This window comes from Pholcus phalangioides, unplaced genomic scaffold (assembly GCF_987345545.1).
Source record: "Pholcus phalangioides strain wild (caught in Gottingen) unplaced genomic scaffold, Ppha-v1.0 ptg000028l_1, whole genome shotgun sequence".
Lineage (NCBI taxonomy): Eukaryota > Metazoa > Arthropoda > Arachnida > Araneae > Pholcidae > Pholcus > Pholcus phalangioides.
Window position 1 is genome coordinate 8258356 of NW_028301618.1, and position 23450 is coordinate 8281805.

The window sequence follows — 23450 nt, forward strand, 5'->3', positions numbered from 1 at the left end:
GATAGTTTTTTTATAATCACCCTGTATTTAAAAATACAAATGAAATAGCCTGTACATATAAGAGATAGGTTATATATATCATAGCTGCCAACTTTTGAAAATGAAAATTCGGGAGATTTTCGCGCACACCCATATTTTATGCTAAAACCACTCCCTAATAAATACAATAGGGATTTTTCCAAATAAAATAGGGATTTTCCAAACATAAAAGTTGAAGCGTAGGGAATAAAATCCCTACTCAAAAACTGAAGTCAAATTAAAATAGGGATTTTACACACATGGAAGTTAAACCCTTGGGAATAAAATTCCTACGCAAAAAACAAGTGAAATTGGAGGTCAAAACTTCAATGATGTAAAAATAAATATTGTGTTCAATCAGAAACGCTGTGAAGAAACATTCTCTGCGAATGACCCCAAAATCATCGGAAGATGAAGGAAAAAAGCGCCAATTTTTGAAGAACACTGACTTTTTGTGACACTTGCTTGATGTTTTTTTTTTAATTTCACGAGTGATGATGGTAGTCTTTCCATGCCCGATGTTTATGTCCGTAACACAACTTGTACAAAAAAAAAAAAGTCGGCCCTCTTCTGGAACGTTTGATGAAAGGAAATTCATCGGAATAAGTATCTTTAAAATTGATTAAATATGTTTTTGCTTATCATTATTCATGCTTTGTTATATCGCACGTACGTAACTTCAACAAAAGAAATTTTGACCACATGTGCATCACCATAATCTTCAATTATTATCCAGGACTATTGGCTGCTAAGCCATTTCCCTGCACGATAAGACAAACAACTTTCTTGTTACCATCAGAGGGTTTGTAAAACTTCCTTAACAAGGGAATTTCCCCATTTACGACGTGTGACGACATTTCGAAAGGGAAAAAAAGATGCCCCACAAGAAATTCCTTAGGGATTGTTTTCACAAGCGGGTTTTTTTTAACGAAGTAGGGAATTTTTAGGGACAATTAGGGATTTTTGTGATTTTCGTAAAAATTCGGGAGATTTAAGAACATTTCGGGAGATCGAGCGATGAAGATAAAATTCGGGAGATTCCCGAAAAATTCGGGAGACTTGGCAGCTATGATATATAATAAGATTTAAAAACTCAAAAGTCTTAAATTATTAGGAATTATCCCTTTTGGAAAAAAAAAAAATTTAGTTTTTCAATATCTGTTTATATTATATAGACTTGATTTTTTTTTTCAAATCCCACATTCCCTAAATATTTTACAAAAGAATGAATGAAATTCATTGAACAAATGAAGGAAAGTTTTCATCAACTCGATCGAGTCAAATTTCGTTACAACAACATCCTAGCATTAACACGAAATCACTATGTTCTGCGAAAACGAGCCAAATGTAATAGCGCAGAACCTGTTCTTTCCCCGACAATACTGCTCATCTTTTCTTCACGTTCGACAAGTTTTATGAATAGCGTGCGCTGTCTGTTTATACCTTTTGTCTATGGTAAGACGCCTTCATATACTATATGTATTAAGGAGTTCTAGTCTATGGGGAAGAGCAAGACATAGCAATACTGTTGCTGACGTCACAGCTCACTTGATCATGTGTGCAGAGGCCTGTGTGATTTAGGTGGTCGTGCCCTGGGCAGTCTTAGCATAATGGGGCCCGAGGCAGCAGCGAGAGAAGAGGGGACAACGGAGTCTTTCTTTCTTTCAAATCGAGCCGGTCAATCTCCATGGGCAATTTACGACAGAGTCATTCTGTCCGAATGAGTTGCGCCGGAAGCGTGAACGTGTACCTAACAGTCTGAATACGTAGGTATATAGTTGTGCGTGAATTTTTTTAGTGCTGTCATCTATTTTTCAAACTACGAGTGGTTTGCAATGATTGAATATTATATAATAATAATAATAATAATAATATTTATTTGCATATAGGCCATTGGCCCGTTACAAAGACCGGCAACATCATAATTACACACAAAAATACATTTACAAAAATACATCATAATTCAAAAAATAGTAATAAAATGAAACGAGGGTCGGGGGTTAATTAATTTTTACATATCAACTTCGGATAGAAGTAAACAGACATTGTTAAAAAAATTGTGTATATCTAATATAAAATTTCTATTCGATGAGTTAATATTTAATAATTGCAGAAATCCATTTTCATTATAATTAATAAATTCACAGTGCGGCAAAATATATCTGTTACGGTAAACATGAAAAAGGGAACAATGAAATAGGATATGTACGACACTGGCATTGAGTCCAGAACTACAAAACGGACAGATCTCTTCGCAGTTATAACAAAATGTAATTTCACCATTGTCACTCAGAAAGGATAAACTAGATCTCAGTCGGAAAAAAGTACGAATGACTCTGAACGGTAAATTAAAATTAAAATATGGCTCGCGTAAAAATGAAAAAATTAAATGTTTATAATGTGGGAAATATGTTGAGTTTAAAATATGATTATAATCTCTATGATAATCGCAAGTTACAATATGATTTAAAATGAAAGGTATAGTACGTTTAATTTCGGGAATAGACAGTGACCATACATAAGCATAGCCATATTCGGATAAAATATGTTCAACTTGGGAAACCCAGTTAAAAGTTGTATTGTTATTTTTCCGATTTTTAAGGGCAATAAAACATTTTTTTGTTAGCCTGTTATCGCCAAGATTCAGAATGCGTACCCATAAATTCAGAATTAATTTTATTACCGATCGTTTTAGAGTTGCTCGTCCAGTTTCGTATCGTATTATATAGCCAGGTGTGTTGGATCTCAATCGGAAAACTCTTTTTAAAAAAGTTAAATGGATTTTTTCAATTTCGTCAAAGTACCCGTGACTCCAAACACCAGAACCGTACAATAACACCGAGGAAACAAGTGAGTTAAACAATTTCAATGATTGAATATTTGTACAATTTTCAATGTGCTACCTTAACGCATGGGTCCACCCAGGCAAAATGCCCAGGGTGGGGAAGGGGTAACCACTACTTACAGATGTAACTAGGATTTTTTCCACCCGGTACAAACATGATTTTTCCGCCTCCACAACTTCAAAATTTGACACTTTCATAACGACGTTCTTTGTTCCCACCTAAAACTTCCACTCCGAAAATTCTGCTACCCCCGACAGTTGCCCCATTGCAGCCCCCCCCCCCCAGTTCCGGCCTCGCCAGTACTATTACTAACAAATCTGTATATGCTGAAACGGGTGGTTTGAGTGAATGCTTTCCGCTGGCGTATTTATGTTGTCAGAGTTGTGCTTGTTTCGTGTTCTGCTGTTGCTGCCATCTGCCTTCCGTACTTTGAAGCGAGTTGCGCTTCACACATTTAAATGTTTGAATTTTCCTGTTATGTGAGTATCGTGTTGAAGACCTGCCTTCTGTCAGAAGAAAATACTTTTTGAATGAGAGACCGACTCGCATTCGCTCTCCTGAGTTGGAAAAGTACAAAAATAGTAGTTCCGGTTTTAGATTATTGTTGTCATAGTGGTGCCATCTGTTGTGAAAAGAAGGACAACGGGTCGTTGCTACGAATTTTGTGAACGTGCAGCCTCATTTTGGATTCACCGTATCTGGTAACTCCATAACTCCATCGACCGATGTCTTCAACCTTTTTCTTGTCGGGAGCCATGGCCCCCACATCCTGGAGCGGAGCCCCTCGGCTGGGAACTTTTGTGGGGCCGCCCCGGTCAGACTTTTCACGGGCCCCTTCCGTAGTTAATTTATAGCGTGAAAAAACATAAAAATGATGAGAACTATCCCGAGCCGCAGGGCTAGAGCCCTGTCAGCCCCCCCCCCTTTGTGGGGGCCATGTCGGGAGCACTGCTTGTACCGTTCTACCCATAATCAAAACAAAAGCGCCCTTGCGGCAAGTTCAACATAGGTATGAGGTATGCATGAAATAAATAAGGATGATTTTCATCCTTGAATGCAGTTTGTTAAAGGAATTTGATTGGAACATTGATCAAGTGCCCCGTGGGCCGAGATACGGGGGGGGGGGCGGCGGCGGCATGGGGGCATAGCCCCACCCCCCTCCCTCACCGTCAAAGGTGGAGTCGACTGATCTAAGAATTGACATCATCATCGTGTCCCCCCCATACTTCCAAGTCTATCGCCGCCTATGAAGTGCCCTCGCACAAGTTGAGATGTTTACCTCAGGAGTTAGCTACACTCTCAGAATCTCGATTATCACCATTACATACGCCATTTTTAAACATGTCATACTTTACTCAAGCGCCATCTGCAGTGAAGTTTACCTACATGAACGTCACACTGGGGCGGAGAAAAACTTCCGGGCCGCATAAATAAAAACCAACGTCAAGTCCTTCCTTGGCTAACAAACACAAGCACACCTTCCTTTTGCGGCTTTTCTCCACGGCTCTCTCCAGTTTAAAAAGACCATTGTTGAAAACCCATTGTTGTGGTGTAATTGTGACGATAACGAAACCGAAACTCGTGGCGGCTTTCATCTTGAATTGAAATTAAATTAAAAAAGCAATTTCTTCCTCCCATCATGTCCGGCTTCCATTACAACATCGTCATCCAGTAGAGCTTCATAATTTTTTTTTTTTTTTTGTATATAATTATTATGTGATGCTGAACTCTTGTCTCAAGGACTATAATAATTATAATATAACTATAATATAAATTAATTGCAAACACATATAATACCTGTATAAATGAAAATGCTGGGCGAAGACGAAGTAGTTTTCGAAGAAGTTTATCAGTTGTGCGAAGTCGTTGGAAAGTGAGTAGTTTTTATTGCATTTCAAATTTGAACGATGCAAATCAATCCATACTTATTAAAGAAGAAGTATGGATTGATTTGCATACATTCCATTCAAATGCGTGTTGATTCCCACAAACTCTCGAAAACTATAAAGCACTTGAAAATGACACTTGTTAAAAATTTCTAGGTGTAAAACGAGGGAGTTCTTAACCTTTCACGTTCCACGAACTCCCGGAACCAATGAAATGAAGGCCATAGACTGCTTCTACTAATAACTTCTACTAAAGGCCACAGACTCTTTTTCGTGCCAATGAAATGAACCAGCTTCTACCGAAATTGACCACGTCTAATGAAATTGACAGCTTCTGCTAATATAACGAAGGCTACACTCTTTCGTGCCTGTGAAATGAACCAGCTTCTACTGAAATTGACCACTTCCACTCAGGGCCGCAACTAGGGGGTGCAGGCGGGTCTGGTGCCCTGGACGTCGGACCAGGGGAATGCAAATTTCACTCTTTAAACCTCTCCTTTAATACGTTGTATTACGAGGGGGGCACCAAAATAAAATGTATGCCTGACCAAGCATCTCATTGGTTCCTGCTTCCACTAGTGAAATGAAGCTCCCAGAATTCCTCCTGCCAAAGAAATTTATCCACTTCTACTGAAATTAATCACTACTCAGAGCCGTCATTTCAACTTTTTCCGGGGGGGGGGGGGGCAAAGAGCATGTACTAAAGGTACGCATATATATATATACCATTTGTAGTGTATTTTGTAATGACGGGCAAAATGTATTTGTGTAAATGACGGGCAAAATGTATTTGTGTAAATGACGGGCCTGCTACTACTGAAACCAAACACTTCTACTAATGAAATGAAGCCCACAGACTCCGTTGTGGCAATGAAATGAACCTGCTTCTATTGAAATTGACCACTCTATTAAATTCTTTCTGAGGTTGTTCTGCAACGTTCATTGCAATTTTCGGCTTTGAGACCACAGACTCCCTCATGCCAATAAAATGAGCATTGCAGACCACTTGTACCAATGAAATGTAGGACACTGACTCCCTTGCACATAAATAAAATAAAAGTTATAAACCCTTTTTTCAGAATAGTATTTAGTGTATGCAGTGCTATAAAAATAATGGATTATTTTCTTATCCAAGCCCACATACCCTCTGAAGGCTTCCCATGGGGTTAGTAGACCCCTGGTTAAGAACCCTTGTGTTGAGCGAACATAGAAGAAAAAGCGAAACACTTATGAATACAAAGAGTCAAATTTGTTTATATGAATACATTTTTTTTTTTGACGAACATTAACCATCCATGGCTTCGAGGCTGATACCCATTGTTTTTGTAAGGTGTGTATCTCATTGTCGAAGAAAATTCTTTTTAAATTCCTTAAATCGGGGGGCAACTTCCCTGGGCGAAAACATTTAAGGGGAACAGCAATTTGAGTTGGAAACAAAGAACACCGTTATAAAATTATCATATTTTAAAGTTGTGGGGAGCAAAATAATGTTTGTCCTGGGCAGCAAAAATCCTAGTTACAGCCCTGGCCTGAACTAATCCATGAGGCAGTTTTGATGGACAGAGATGGTCATGCTTCCATCGTGTACAAGCCGCCCTGGCCTGTATCTCACTTAGTTCCTCCGTAAATACGCCCCCAATGCAGGGTACCCATCAGCAATACATGGTTCTGTATTTCAGGTCAATGCAAACTAATTTTTAATTGTTGGCTTGATATAATTGCAGGATTTCCATCTCTACTCATATTTCGTCTCGCGCTATGATAATTATTCACCTTTGCTTTTGTGATGTATCGAATACTGAAAACAGAACCATGCAGTCGACATCCAACCCCTTCTCTGGATCTGCGCTTGTGGATCACTCATCAGCAATACATTCTTCTGTGTTTCAGGTGAATGTGAACCGAACAATAACTGCAGGGGCAGGTTTTCCTTCAGACTCATATTTCACCTCCCACAGCAGCTATTCTCCGCCTTCACTGATATATTCAACTAAATGTGCAAAACTGAGAAACCATTCAGTCTCGCGTTGGGGAGATAATGCATTGGGCATAACTCTTCTGTATTCTAAGTCAATGTGACACCAATCCATAATTACAGGAGGGCTTTCTTCCTGACTCATATTTCATCTCCTAACTAGGCAGGTGCACCCGAACAGGGCTCACTTGGAAGGGGGGGGGGCAGAATGGGCCTAAATGCAAATTCTTGCACAATGTACAGGAATGGCCAGTTATGGCACTGGTGGGAATTATCATTTATTTTTATATTGTAACAAAAATGCTGCAAATGGAGGACCATCTTTCTACGTAGAGTATCCATCAGCAATATGGCTACACTCATTTCCATTTCAGATCAATGCAAACAGATTGCAAATTTCAGATTAGTGTCCTGTGCAGTACACAAATGGGAACATCGAACTCGTTCGTTCATCAAGTCAAGGATGTTCTGCCAAGCCATTTGTTCCGATTGCATTCTCAATGTTGTCATCAAATTAGTTTGTGACGACCTTTTATTCTTGCCAGATGTCACTTATGTTATGGCCATTCCAGAATAAGGCACCAATTGGTTATCAAGCGATGTCTTGTTTGTCACTGGCCAACCGAATGATGGCCCAGTCCATATTCCAAGGAATTTCTGATAGGCAGCTGTGGGAAAAGTAACAAAACCCACCCAAACCCTTGTTTGCCATTGCAAAGTGGGAATCTGTCGTGAAGCGTCATCTAGTAAGAAATTGCCATTTATATGAGATACTATTTGCCAGTGTCTTGCTTCCAATACTCACTATCAATGTCTTAACGTAATGGGTGGAGATATTGGGGGGGGGGGCCGTCGGGTCACCCCCCCCCCCCAGCGTCAAAGGTGGAGTCGACTGATCTAATTTATATGTGTATATATGAATTGACATCATCATCATCATCGTTCCCCCCAGACTTCCAAGTCTATCTCTGCCTATGCAGATGTCTCGTTAACAATACTCATTGTCATTTTCTATGTTCCCCTCCCTAATGGTGGGGGGGGGGGGGGGGAAGCAGGACGATTCTTATCATTTTTTGTTTCTTTATACTGTAAATTCATTATGGAGGGGCCTGTGGAAAATCTGACCAGGGGACCCCACCAAAGATTCCAGCCTTTGGGCCCGGCTGCAGGATGTGGGGGCCATGCCATTTTCGAACTTCCTGTTTCTGTTTGCCGATGTCTCATTTTCAATACTGTTTGCCAATGTCTCATTTTCAATACTGTTTGCCAATGTCTCATTTTCAATACTGTTCGCCAATGTCTCATTTTCAATACTGTTTGCCAATGTCTCATTTTAGTACTGTTTGCCAATGCCTCATTTTCAATACTGTTTGCCAATGCCTCATTTTCAATACTGTTTGCCAATGTCTCATTTTCAATACTGTTTGCCAATGCCTCATTTTCAATACTGTTTGCCAATGTCTCATTTTCAATACTGTTGAAATTCTTTGTGAATCACCTAAAGAATATTTCCTACGGGAAGGGTGCTTATCGAAACTGTATTAAATTGCTTCTACGGCGATAGACCGGGATTGCGGACGGTCGGGAAAGGAAGGGTCTCCGGCTTCTTCGTTAGTGTTTTCGTTAGAACTTTATTTGGAGTCTTTGAATCGCCAATAACGCAAAGTAAATGAAAATTGGCGATAAAAAAGCGTCGCTTTCGGAACACTTTTCTCTGTCTCGACATCTATTCTGAATAGTGTTGGATGAACTACATAAAAAGAAGAAAATGGCCGAGATTATGCGATATCGTATGTTTGCGTAGCATGTTATCTACTTACTTTGTAGAGGAAAAAGGAAGAAATGGGCACTTGACGCCTTATCGCCATTTAATGTCGGTTTTGTGAGCGAGCCCGGAAACCATTCTATTGAAAGAGGAAGCCCTTTTATTCCCCTCGATAATCGAGGGAATTGTTCCGTTTCCTACAGTCTTTACCCTCTCCAACGTGAGTATAGACGGAAGCCTTAATGGGATACTTGGTGCTCTCGAGAATTGACGGAAAAAAAGAATCATTTAGTTTTATACACTTTTTGCAGCCCTATTAATGATGAAGGAAGACGGAAGAATTCTTAACCCAGTATTGGTAATGTTCTAAATTGATTTCACGTACAGATTTCGTCGAATCAACGGCGCAGCTCCCAGCCAAAGCTCATTTTTTGGCTTCATCTAGAGCCGTCTCTACGCATTGGCCCCCCCCCCCCATACGAAATCGGCCGAAGACCGTGTAATTTTGTGATTTGATGTTAGTGTTTTCAGTGGATCGGTAGGCAGGTTTTTCCAGTGTGGTAGAGGCCACAAAACATCATTTTGCCCATGGTGCTGTTAAAGACGGCCCTGACCTCATCGACCGATGACATCCTCAGACCGAAGCCGCTTGAAAGGTCTCTTATTGCAGCTTTGCCTCAGACTGACCGGTTCAAACCACCAATCAACCAACAAGGGGTTCCCGAAAGTTTCTGTTGCAGTGGTTTTCTTGTGCTTTTGAAATCTGAACGTTTCGTCTTCGAGCTGCTAGTCTAGCTGCTGAAATCTACACCTGCCCGTTCCAAAGCTTCTACAATCCACACAAGCTGTCCTCGATCTTCTAAAATCGGAACACGCCAATCTATAGCTGCTAAAATTGTAACGTACCCTTCCCGAGCTTCAAAAAATCTGCACGCGCTCGCCGCGACTTCTAAAATCGAAACACGAGAACCCTCCTCAGCTACTAAAACCTGCACGTGCCTCTTGCCGAGCTTCTACAATCTGCTCATGCTATCCTCGAACTTCTACAATCTGCTCATGAGAGTTCAAAACACTCGTTGCCAATTTTTTCACTTCGTATACTTATTGCCAATTTTTTCAATGCAAACACCCATTGGAAATTTCGTATTTCAAGTACTCGTCAAATTCTTACCTCAGATACTCAACAGATTTCCACTTGCAAATACTCATTGTCATTTTTACTATGTCAAATACCCATTGCCAAGTTTTAGACTACTTGGAAATATAAGCAGTGCCGTCTTAACGCATGGGCCCACCCGAGCACGGCCCGGGGCCTCAAGAAAAAAGAGGCGTCACAAAAATGAGATCCGGTTGAAATTTTCTAAGATTTACTAGGTAGGGCCTCAGAAAAACCACAAAACCGGAGGCCCATTATACTCTTAAGACGGCCCTAAGTGGGGGGGGGGGGGCACGATGATGATGATGCCAATTCATATATATATATACACATATACATTAGATCAGTCGACTCCACCTTTGATGTTGAAAGTATCTCGCCCATGCTATAACCTGTCGGAAATTTCTCATTCATAGTCAGATTCCTGCGTTAGATTACTCATCAAATTCTATTACTTCAAATACTCATTGCCAGTGTTTCCTCATGCAATTTCTCACTTCGAATACTGTAGCCTACTTATTGCCAATTTGTCACTTCAAATTCTCACTGACAGTGTCCGAAAGATTATTGTTAATTTTTCACTTCCCGTTTGGGTGTCGGTAGCACCTTATCGTATACATAACACGTGCGGTATAAGACACGCTCGCATACCAGGTACAATCAGGCCACTCCTCGGATAAGTCATTCCCGAATCCCAGGATTCTAACCCACACCCTTTACAGCGGCTGTATGAGGGAGGCGATTCTGTTTTAATCTTCCGGAGTAAAAGCGTCGTCGGTCAGTCACATATGACTCAGTGGGAAAAAATAAACATACCAACTGCCGTTCGTCATTTCCCGTCAACAGAATCGAATTTTACGGGTACGTGGGCCCGTAGCGAGAGTTCCCGAAAAACCGACCCTCCTCCCCCACCCCCTTAACTCTTAATTTTCATTTCTGTCCAGACATTGACTGCGTTTATGGTGTGTGTGTGTGTGCGTGTCAGTCCTAACTTCTGGTGAGAGAGTGTGTGTGTCTGGCACATCGTGGTCTTGAGATAAATCAATAACTCCTGGCGGAGAAGAAGAATATGGAGATATACCGTGCTGGGGAGAGGGTTAGCAGATCATTAAATAGCATGGAGACCACTTTTGGGGCGTCTTTTGTCTGGGGAGGGGGTTCTAATCTTTATCTGGACCCCTTCCCCCCCACAATTTACAGTCTGGAAGGCTGTCTGCAAATGCCATAAAGGCTTTGTAATATCGAATGTGCGTGTTTTGTTTTATTGGTATTTGACTTAAATTACCTTTAAAGGGGCCATTCAAGTATTACGTAAGCAGATTTTCAGTCATTTTTGACCCCTTCCCCCCCCCTTGTCAACAAAACACTGACCCCCCCCCCTGTCAGCAAAATTTCGTCAGCAGCTTAGAATATTTCATATCTTCAAAAAGGGGTGGTTGATAACGTAAGCACCCTTCAAACCCCCCCCCCGTCATCAAAAGTCAGCAAATCCGAAACCCCTCCCCTCGATGCTGACGTAATACTTGAATGACCCCAAAGTATTATTTACATGTTTTTTTAAACTATATGTATACTAAGCCCTCTTTGTTGTTTTTTTTTGTTTGTTTCTTCTAGGGGTCCGTTCAGCTCTGTACGCCGCTGTGTCCACCGCACCACTGGTCAGCACTTCGCTGTCAAAATAGTCGACGTCGCCAAATTCACTTCCTGCCCTGGTCTCAGTACAGAAGGTGAAGGAAATATATAATTAGTAACTGGTCTGGGACCGTCTTTTTAACGACTTGGGCAAGGGCCGCCCAGAAAAAAAATATTGCGGGCTAGTTCGTTGATTCCGAAACCTATCGCGGGCCACTTAAATGATCAGGAAATGTGCTGTGAGCCACTTGAGCTATGGGAAGTGCACCGCGGGCCACTTAAGTGGTCTGGAACTGTCACTTAAGTGATCCGTAAATGTGCCCCTGGTAACTTAAGCGATCTCTCAGTATGCCACGGGCCACTTGAGTGATGTGGAACTGTACCACGGGCCATTTAACTGATCTGTAGAGTGTGCCGTGGATAACAGATGTGCTTTGGAAATGTCGCGGGCCACTTAAGTGCTCTGGAGCTGTGGCACGGATTCTACTCGGGCCTTTTGAAGTGCACTGGAACAGTGGGACGGGTCACTTAAGTGATTTGTCCATGCTCTACTCAGTTCATTTTTACAAAATTTGGTTTGAGATCGCGGGATACATTCGGCTTGCGCGCCATATGAACTTAGCATATGTGCTTTGACCAATATACGCTCCACCTATCGCTCAACTGGCCCTCGACAGGTTTTCAAATCGCCGCTGTGGTGGTCGAGTGGTCATAGTGACGGACTCGCATCGCGGGGACCCGGGTTCGAGCCCCACCGTCACCACAGTGGTGGTCGGCTGAAGTTGGTTTTCTGTGGTTCCCAACTTCGAGGCGCAAATGCGCGTCGATCTCCCCGTTAAAAAGTCTAGGTAGTAAATTGCCTATGGCGATAGACCTGTGTTGTGCTCGGTTTAAAAAATAAAAAAAAGAGTTTTCAAATCAATGAAGTGGCCCGCACTCTGCTAAAGCTTGAGTACCCTTACTTTAACTTAACTTCTTCCCCCCAGAAGTACACGCATATGTGCACCTTCATTTTTTAATGGTTTTAAATGGCTTTAATCTCTATCTCATTCTTTTTTCAAATTAAGATCTGAGGTGTGTACCTAACTCAAATAGTTCTTGTATAGAGAGTTCTGGTGTTCTATGAATGCTTCGAACTCATATCCAGGGCTACGCAAGCCCCCGACGCGTTTCCACGGGATACTCGAAGCACGTAAATGTTGAGAAACTCCTGGACTAGAACTTCAAATATCAAGTGGCACCCCAGGTTAGCTATGAGACATTTCAATGGGCACCTGCTAGTGCCGTGGCGAAATAAATGCTAATAACAGTTCTGTTAGACTGATCCCCGACAGATCTCACGGTACCAGAGGGTGCCGCGGCTTACCGTTTAGGAATCACTGCTTCGTTTAATAATATTAATTAAATGAAGTAAAAATAATTATTAAGAGTTGATAATATTTATTGTGCCGTAAGCCAGGCGCGTATCCAGTGCTATACGTCTAGGAGGGCGAGTCAGTGGGAATGAAGGACATGCGGTGAATATACGTCCCGTTTTTTACGGGACAGAACTGTTATTTTGCATTGTATTTCTGGCTTTTTGGGTGACGTTGGGGGTGGATCCGCTCTTGTCCGTAACAACTTTGTGAGGTTGTCAAATGACATCTAATGTGACCAAGGTTACCTAAATTTGGCTTTTCCACTTTCCAAAGTTTTTTTCTCTTTGAAACTTCATCTCTCTCCCCCCCCCACACACGAAGCAGCATAACCTTTATAGGAAGTTTTCCCTTCGAACACACGTGTTGTGTCGAGAAAGTAACTTCCATCAACTGGTGAGGTGGTTTTTCTTCCAAAAGCTTCTTTTTTTTTCCTCCCGGAGTTGGTTTCTCCTTCGTACGCGTGTGGAGCGCCTGGCATGAAACTCCACTGTACTTTTTTTTTCTTCCCCTCTCACATATGTACGTGCATTGGGGGGAGAGCGAATTCTCACGAGATGAGTAAAGTTGTTTTCCTCCTCCTACCTCTGTGCATACACGCTAGCGTGTAGAGAAGTAGCTTTTAGAGGAGAAACGTCAAACTGTTTTCTTCGTGGAGTTCTTGGTTCCTCCCCCCCCCCCATCTGAATTACGCATCTCTGCGGAAGTGAAGAAAACCAACTTCCAGGATGTTCAACTAGTCCCTTTTGCTTTTTTTTTCGTGCGTTTGTGTTGTGCCGAGAAGCCATTCTTTTAAGATCAAGTGTGTTTTTCCCCCCTTTGTATTGATCTTTCTCCTGAATACAGATGTATATTGCCGGAATGTGATTTCCGAAAAAAGAGCACTTGCAAAAAAATTGTTTAAGCCCCCCCCCCCCCAAGCGTTGCACAAAAAACAACTTCAGTGATAGCAAGTCGTTTTGTATTCTGCTTAGCTATGCTATGTTGAAGAGCAACCTGTTAGTAGCATAGCAGAGTGACGGCGAGTAGAGAAGAGAGTAATCTGTTTTGTGTTATGTCGAGAAACAACGTATTAGGAGTAAAGTGATGTTGAGAAGCGACACATTAGGGATGAAGTGATGGTGAGAAGAAATATTAGGTGTCAAGCCAAAGGTTCTGAAACTTTTTCCACCCGCGACTCCCCTTACCCCTGATTAACGCTTATCTACGCCAGAGCAGTTTTAAAAAAATGTCTCTTCGGAAAAACCTTTGTCAAGGTCGGTGCTCCGCGGCACCCCTGACAAAATGTTGGCGTAGCACAATTTTGAAAACTACTGTATTGGACCATTCTAGGGACCCACCTCCTATGCATCGGGCAAGGGAGCCGGGGGGTGACAAAAATTTGTGAACCACTGAGGTAAAGCAATGTTGAGAAGCAATATCAAGGTCGAAGCAATGTTGGGAAGCAACCTGTTAGGAGTGAAGTAATGCTAAGAAGCAACTGAATGGGGGCAATGTTCAGAAGCAACTGAATGGGGGCAATGTTCAGAAGCATCTAAGTAGGAGTAATGTTCAGAAGCGACTATAGGGAAACCTACATTAAGGGGTGAAGCAATGCTGAGAAGCAACTATGAAGAAATGAAGAAAACTAAATTAAGGGGTGAAGTAATGTTGAGAAGCAACTATAGAGAAATCAATATGAAAGGCGAAATAATGTTGAGAAGTTATTTATTGGGAATTAAGTGATGCTGAGAAACAGTCTATTAGGAATAAAGCTACGTTGAGAAGCAATCTATTAGGAATAATGACATGAATGTCGCTCTCCACTTGTTAATACAAGATATACAGAAGACTGGATGTTGTGAAGATTCAAATTAAATACATTCACAACATCCAGTCTTCTGTGTGGAGAGCGACATTCATGCCATATATATAGCCATCTGGTGGCTCGTCGTCCATGACCTATTAGCTGATCGGTTCACCGTCCATTGCACGGTTCCGTTCGGCAGTATATACGCTCTAGCGAAGGAAAATCTCTATCTCCTCTGTAGCTTAGTGGTCAGAGCACTCATCCGGCAATCGAGGGACCCGGTTTCGACTCCCGGTAGAGGCAGAGATGAGTTTTTCCTTCCTTAAAAAAATTAACATCTCAAATAATAAATATCTTCACAACATCCAGTCTTCTGTATATCTTGTATTAGGAATAAAGCTATGTTGGAAAACAACCTATCAGGAATAAAGCTATGTTGGAAAAACAACCGATCAGGAATAAAGCTATGTTGGAAAACAACCTATCAGGAATAAAGCTATGTTGGAAAACAACCGATCAGGAATAAAGCTATGTTGGAAAACAACCGATCAGGAATAAAGCTATGTTGGAAAACAACCGATCAGGAATAAAGCTATGTTGGAAAACAACCGATCAGGAATAAAGCTATGTTGGAAAACAATCTATCAGGAATAAAGCTATGTTGGAAAACAACCTATCAGGAATAAAGCTATGTTGGAAAACAACCTATCAGGAATAAAGCTATGTTGAAAAGCAACCTACTAAGGTTTCCATAATGTTAGAAGCAACAATTTTGGAGCAATTTATGCCACAAAAAGGTTTGCAGACCGCGTCTCGTCATTAGCGGAAAATATAAAAAATAGCAGAGGTTTGCGACGTGAAGAAGCACCGACCATGTTTCAACTATGATATCCGCAGATAGTGAAGAAAGATATTTTGCGTTTTAAAATGAGAGGAAGAGATATACTTTTTTATCTATTATATGTCTGTGTGCCCCCCCCCCCGAAAGTTTGGGTCTTGGGCAAACATGAATTTTCATGAAGGGAATAGAATAGTTTAGGCGGAAATTGTTAATCAAAACTTATGTATGAATACTGCAAAAATAGATTCTGAGATATATTCTATAAGGCGTTCACTTACTTTACATTGTTCAATTTGGAAAACACCATTCTGGAATTTAATAAGATTAAAAAGTTAATGTATTACACCAGTGATTCCCAACGTGGGCGATGGAATGTTCCAGGGGGCGCTAGAAGCTACTGGTACAGCATAGGATCCTATGGGGGTTAGTTTGCGTTGTGGTTCGATGGGAGAAAAAGGTTGGGGAAACTGTGTATTAGATCAAGGCCGTAGCGAGAGGGGGACTTGGGGGTCTGGTCCCCCCCCCCCCGAAATGTGAGAAAATGATGGAAAAAAGGGAAAAAGATGGCCAAATCTTTTGTTCTATCACTTCGGTCCCCCGCACCGAAATAAAAATTTCTGGCAACGGGCCTGTATTTGACCCTAAAAATTTTGTGGAGCCCTGAGCATGTCCCGGGTTTGCCCTTGCGAGAGGAAAGAAACACTGGTCTGCCGTGACCTCAAAATTTGTATTTGCAGAGTTGCCAACTGCTACGGATGGCCGCAATAAACTACGGAGCTAAAGGGAGACACTCCCAATACTACGGAAATCGGTTAAAAAAAATGTATAGTCTGAGTTCCTTGCCGTGTTTTACTTATTAATTTTTTATAATTGCATCTATCTTTACAGCAACGCATGCAAGAGAGTTCGAGGGAAGGCAAACTCGGAGCCGATCTGTTTTGTCTGTGTGTGGAAGGCAATCTGTAAAGCCCCGTCTAAATCCGCCGCTATACTCCTAAGATAGTTACTCTTTAACCAGCTTTGGCTCTACTCGATGTTCAAACGCTTGCATGATTGAGCTCGCGGAACTTGTATTGGAAAGAATGTTTCATCGTAGGTGCCATAGGAGCTCTGATACGAAGAAAACGGGGATAGGGGGGGTGTTCTAGGGTTGCTATACGTCCGTATATACGGCCCACAAGGGCATATGTAGGTTGGGATTGCATCGAATATTCATGAATTATAAAGGGACTTGGCGACCTGTGGAAGTTGCTTCGGGTGGTGATGGCAAAGCGGAACATTCATCAATACTGACAAGCTTTAAGCCAATGTTGACATGTCTGTATTTGTGAATTTTTTTCCCATTCGGCAACTTCTCATAAATGTGCCTTTAATTAGCAGAACAGGAACATTTCACTACAGTCCGCAATATTAGAAAGTTTTTTTTAAAGGAATTTTACCTTTTCTTTATTTTTCTTGCAGATCTCAAAAGAGAAGCCACGATATGCCACATGCTGAAGCACCCACACATCGTCGAGCTTTTAGAAACGTATAGTTCAGATGGTATGCTGTATATGGTCTTTGAGTTGTGAGTACATGGTTTTTATATATACCTTTTCTAAATTGTTATGGGCGTAGAAAATTATATCGCATGTATCAACTCTGCTAGTTTTTTCTTCTTCTTTGGGTTGGTCAGAAAGAGAAACTTCAAAGGAGAAAGCATTCAGTTTCTTCGACAATCGACAGTAGAGTGACGTCACAAAAGGACTTGCTTATAAAATTTGAAAATGCTGAATATTTGTTGTTTGTGCATTACGGTGACCCTACTGGGTCACTCTGAAAGACGCATTGTTTTTTCTTTCAGTTATTGTGTCTGCACATCTAGTATATTTGAATTAGGGTTTCGTTGATTCTTAGTTGAAAAATCTGATCAACAAACCCTATACTGCTAGTACATGGACTTCACCACACACCAACTCTGGCCATATTGCTATATTGCAATTTACTGCAGTTAACGAGTTGGGTTGGAAATGAAGGTGCCATCTAATAGTGGTTGCCTCAAGCTTGTTAGGGAAAAATATTGTTCCAGATAATGTCTCTCTCACAAATACTTAGATGGCAAGGCGCAAAGCAATTAGAAGGACAATGCAGATTTATTTTACAGAACAGCTGTGTATTCACAAGCAGCGATTTGCCAATACACGCTGAAAAGAGAGGGCCCTGGCATATGGTTTCCTCTAACTTACAAGAGATCTGGTATTTAACTACTCAACGAACTGCCCCTTAGTTCCGCTTTGGTAGTGCTTTTATGCAGGCGAAGGGAAATTCCAGAAAGTTCTCCACCAATCTTGCGAGATCCCTTAATTTTCTCTGGTGCCATGATGTTGCCGAATTATCTCAGTTTGTCATCAATTAAGCGAGATTCACAGAGAAATGCGTTAATTTAATTTTTACATAGATAATGACTATTTGCAGGTGGAAGATGACATAATTAATTATAAATATGGACTACTTACATAATTTTCGTAACAATATCTTGTTATCTATATTCTTCCCCTGGATCGAACCCGGGAGCTGATGATAACCTTCACTGTGGGTAGATGAGCATCTTACCACCACTCCACTCGGGTGGCACATGGATACATTACTCATGTAGCCGTAGGTACCATATTTAAAGCCTCCGATATAGACAGAGACTTTCAGAAGCAATGCAATGTTCTCTAGTATGTAACCCACCAGTGATCACACATGTCTAATAAGAAAATACAGTATGTCCCACCAGTTAGTCAGGATGTCACGAGTGTGTTAAAGAATGTTTTTACCAACACATTTTTGTTCCTTATGAATAATTGATTGCGTATTTATGTTCTTTTGCAGTATGGAAGGATCAGATCTCTGCTACGAGATAGTCAAGAGAGCTCATGCTGGCTTTGTATATAGTGAAGCTGTAGCTAGGTCAGTTTTATTTTGTGTATATAATGTAGTAGAACCTTCGCTAATCCGAACTAATTCAGACCAGGACCTGTCCTTGGTTATAAGGGTGGTTTTTTTTTTTAACATTTAATGACAGTGGGTGTTACAATGTGTTAGATGAGAATCTGAGACCTGATAATTCAGTTCAATGAGGGCCGTTTTATGAGTGTTAGAGGTCTGGTGCTGTAAAACATTTGATGAGGGGAGTCACTTTTTAACTTCTGTGAAAAACGGGACTTGACAAATCCCAGGGGTTCATCTATGAAATCTGTATTGGCACCCAAAATATTCTGTATGTGATTGCTAAATTGGAGTCTATGAATGACATAAAATTTTGTGATTTTATAACATGGGAAAAGGTTATAAAGTCCCGGAAAAGTCGAAAAATATTATCATTCTGGTCTCCTAAGAAATTTGGCAGGAGCATAAAATACAACATGGGTTACAGCGCCACTTTGGGCGTGGTAACCCATGTTGATAAGATACTCGTCTAAAGTATCAAAGGATGTTTACAGGTGTCGAGAGTTCCGTACTCGGATTGTCCTTGTGAGAAACTTCCCTGATGCAGGGGTACAACAGAAACTGTGACATGATCACAGAAAAATATTGCTACCACAGAGAGTTCTACACCTAGGGGTTAGCGTACCAACCTCTCGGTGAGTATTAAAAAAGAAAATGCTGCTATTCACAATTGGCAATAAATTATAGGTCCCGCTCTAATTAGCCCTCATGTGAAGGAAATGACTGTGATGCGACAAAAATGATCAAATGGTCAGGACCACTTTGGTCTGACTTTTCTGACATTCAAGGCTCCTTCAAACTGAAATTGTTCGCATTTATCATAGGAATGAAACAAACCATGTTCTGCCAAGGAATTTCAAAAAGTTCTAGCGCCATGATTTATCAAGACTCTACTGTAACCAGTTGTTCCACGCCTATGCAGGCCGCAGTGATCCAAAATGGGCCTGCAATCATGTGTAAAGGGGTGGGAGGAGCGTATTAACCCCCTTAATCTAAAAGGTCGAAAAATGGCACAGGGCAATTTTAATAGCATTATAGGGGGGGGGGGAGAGGGTAAGTGGCACTGCCCTTGCCTTTTGGTAAACTGGAATGACTATGACGTTTTTGTTTTCTTGTTAATAACTTTCTCTTGTTTTTTCTTCTCCTCCCCCCCCCCCAGTCATTATATGAGACAGGTGCTAGAAGCAGTCAGGTACTGCCACGAGAACGACATAATCCATAGGGACATCAAGCCACAATGCATCTTACTGGCAACTAAAGAGAATTCAGCGCCCTTGAAACTCGGAGGATTCGGTGCTGCTACCCAAATAATTAGCGAGATTATAGGAGAGAGAGGTAAAAATCTAACGTAATCTGTTGCTTATTCAAACCTGTAATAATCAATACAATATATAGTATATCCCTCCACTCCTGCTCCACACAGAAATATAAAATGAGTTCAGTAAGCAGACCGAGTGTCTCTCTTGGGACTTTCTTTCAAACCGTGCACAACTCAGGTCTATTTCCATGGGCAATTTACTACTTAGTGCTCTCTATTGAGACTGAAGGAAGTAATAGAATTTGAAAGAAAATGAATGCTTTAGGGGTAGGGATGTTCAATCAGCACCTCATAGAGATAGAAGGACTCTGCAGTTTGCATGTGACGTCAATAAGTAATCTATCTTCCTGCAGAATATTCAGGGAAAAAAATTCCCTTCTCGTGCCAGTATCATCGTTTTGAGGAAAAGAAATGATCGGGCTCAGAATTGGTGATTTTTATGTCCCACATCCAATTAATATGCGGTATTTGTGAGCCAATCAGGAAGATTCTACGCCAAAATAAGCAGAAACGAAATAGGATGCTGTGTTTCAAAATGTGGCAAACTTGCTAGGTAATCTGAATGACGTTTATGGTAAACAGTGCAGAGGCGTTCTATCTCTAGGAGGTGCTGGTTCAACCCTTTGCTTAGAACAAATACGAATGTGGCCCAACAAGCACGTCAAACGTGCATAATACAGTCCACGCTTGTTATAATGACCCCATGCTATAGCGACCATTCCATTGTAACCTAACTGTAGACTGATAGGATGAGTCCTAAATTTTTCCATATAATGACTATAATATATATTTTCCTTTTGATATAACATCCGTTTTCGATGGGATGATGAAGGTAGTTGTAATGAGAGTCGTCTGTATCTCAGGGTATGAAAAAATCATGATTTAAAAAAAAATGGAGTTTTTAAAATTTAAATTGCATTTTTTATTTAACCGAATGCTTATTAATTAAGACAAATCTTGTTAATCTTTAAGGATGCACAGGGGCGTCGGAAGTGTTTCTAAACTGTGGGTGCTCGTTTTTAGTTTCATATCGGAAATTTTAATTTCTGAATCAATTCTGGGGAGTGCTGGGATCCATGCCACAAATTACTATGGGTACTTGAGCACTCACAGCACCCCCCGCTCCGACGCCACTGAGGATGCATATTTTCATATCACCTACCTGCTTTTTTCGTTTTTAATCTAATTCAGCAAATCTATATATATAAAATTGATTTTCTGTATGTCTGTGTGTGTGTATATATATGTATGTTCTCTATACAAATCTACAATTTTAGATCGATTGTTGCCAAATTTTGCATATATACCCTTATATATATAAACACTTTATTTTGCGTGTTTGTGTGTAAAAAAACAACACAACATACAAAATTTTTACAACAACATGTTTTTCCCCGGACGATTGGGTGGGTACTGTCCCGATTAACAAATTTTGTGGTGATTACAGACGGGTTGGGGAAAAGTTTCGTTAGGGTGGAGGTATGTTTTAAAAGCAATTGCGGTGGGGGGGGGGCATGGCATCTCACCTGTTATCTTACACTTGCCATCTATATCTATATAATTGATTTTCTGTCTGTGTGCGTGTATATGTTCTCTATAGAAATCCACAATTTTAGATCGATCGTCGCCAAATTTTGCATATATACCAAATGGTACCCGACTCAAACGATAGGCTACTTTAAAATTTCGTCAGAGCAGGGCAAATGCCCAAAATGAGCAAAAAACTGTCGGGCAACAATGGTTTTCGGGCCTCAACAATCACTTTCGGAACGTTTACTTTGGTTACCGTGGTTCCCTAGCAATGCGTTTCAGACGTGTATATGCCTTTACAATGATTTGTCACTTCTTTAACGCTGCCAGTATGTATGTATGATAGTTTATGCCTTTATAATGGTTTGCCACATTTTCAATACTCCCACTAATGAGGCTTTTAAATAGATGTCATAATCATCATCAGCATCGCTTTGAAAGTCAGGCAAAGGGTGATCCTCATAGAAATCAGTGTTAAAATCGCTGATTTTACTGTAGAATTTGGGAAATTTGGTGGGGTTTTCCGCCACATCATTAATTTGAAAAACTGTATTGAATTCTCGATTTTTGAAATATTGAGTTGGCTTAGAGATATAAGAAGCCCAGGAGATTAAATATGAAGTAATTAACCCTAGACCTACTTTTGAGTTGGATATCCGTGCAATATAACATTGATTTCAACTTTTTACTTATATCCTCTTGAGCATGAAAATTAATGTTTCCGTATTGTCTTTTGATATTCAACTGCATAAATTCATGTGGGTTAAGATATTTTAAAATTAATTATGGGCCCCGTAAAAAGTACATCGAAAAAATTCCACAGCTTTAATTAAGCATTTTTGGAAGCTGAAACAGGCAGATGGATAACTTGAAGTTAAGGGAGGGGATCGAAATACTTAGCGCCCCTTAAAAAAGATAAAAAAATATATTCATTTCTTCGTTTCTTTTTAAATCTAGATTTGTTTATTTCATGAGTCGCCATATTGGTTAACTTAGACACGGTTTGCATGTCCCTCAAAGAAAGAGGGAGATATCACGTGATCCAAAAAGCCTCATTAAAGAAAACCCAGGCAGCACCGGGTATTATAGCTAGTAAAGAATAAACTAACAAACAAACTACAATCAAGAAATATGAACACCAAAAATCTGTGTTTATGCACTATGAAACGTAATTGGGCACAAATAGAGAAAAGTGCTTTTATTCAGGACGGCTGTCCCCCGTCCCATTAAAGTGAAAGAGTGGTGGCAACACAGTATCACACGTATGGTGCAGGTATCTCAATTCACTCGATGTACAACTAAAGGGCCATTCAGCATCAACTAAATAAGAAACAAATTCTACTAACAAGATTGTTTCTGGCACAATTGATCAATGCATTTATTATTTGACACCAGTATCGATTGGTGAGGGACAATGCAAGGTTATGGTGTCGCAGGGAATTTTTCTCTAATAGGGTTGTTAACAAATGGAATAGCTTACCCCCGGAGGTAGTAAATTGTAACACAATTGACACATTCAAAAAGAAATACGATAAACATGTTGGGGTAAATCGAGAAGTTCTATCCATACTTAGAATAAGACATCCATAAGTATTCTTTATGGCATTGTATAATATTTTATCGTGTGTATATATTGTTTATAATTTGTGTTAATTGCATTTTTAATTGGGTTGCTGTATTTTTGAAATATATGACATCCATATTTTTATGGGCATCTTTTTATCAGCCACCTCATTGGGCATTTTGCCTGTTGTGGCGTTGTGTTTGTATTTGTATTATGATGTGTTTTCGACTTGCATAATGTGTTGCTTAATAATTTATACATTTTAATTCTTTCACAGATTTAATGAGTTTCAGTAAAAAAAAAGAGCAAACTCTGAATTTTAATATGAAAAGTAAAGAAGTCTGAAGCTTAACATTATTTATGTTGGTACAATGTCTATTACTAGCTATAATACCCGGTGTTGCCCAAGTTTCCTTCAATTACTGAGAGGATTGAAAAATAGACAAACCCTTTATAAAGCCGTAAACTATTACACATATAATGACAGGATTGGAAAAAGCGACAAACCTTTGTAAAGGCATATGCATGTCTGAAACACATTGCACAGTAACCAAAGTAAACATTCCAAAAGTTATTGTTGATGCCCAGAAACCATCATTGCCCAAAAGTTTTTTTGTCCATTTCAGGCATTTGTGCTGCTCTGATGAATTTTTAAAGTAAACTTTTAAACTCTATCGTTAAAGTCTGGTGGCGTTTGGTATACATGCAAAATTTGGCAACAATCTATCTAAAATTGTATATT

The 23450-nt window shown here is 40.4% G+C and overlaps 1 protein-coding gene across 4 annotated transcripts in view; it reads left to right on the forward strand.

Annotated features, from left to right (window-relative positions):
* The first annotated feature begins 4324 nt into the window (after window positions 1–4324).
* CASK (peripheral plasma membrane protein CASK) overlaps window positions 4325–23450 on the forward strand; it is a 234654-nt gene continuing 215528 nt past the window's right edge. For all 4 annotated transcript variants that reach the window (XM_089252011.1, XM_089252014.1, XM_089252012.1 and 1 more), the window contains exons 1-5: window positions 4325–4737; window positions 11261–11373; window positions 16785–16890; window positions 18180–18257; window positions 19456–19631. In XM_089252011.1, coding sequence (XP_089108137.1) covers window positions 4670–4737; window positions 11261–11373; window positions 16785–16890; window positions 18180–18257; window positions 19456–19631 — 541 coding nt within the window. In that variant the 5' untranslated portion in view covers window positions 4325–4669. The remainder of the gene's footprint in view (window positions 4738–11260; window positions 11374–16784; window positions 16891–18179; window positions 18258–19455; window positions 19632–23450) is intronic.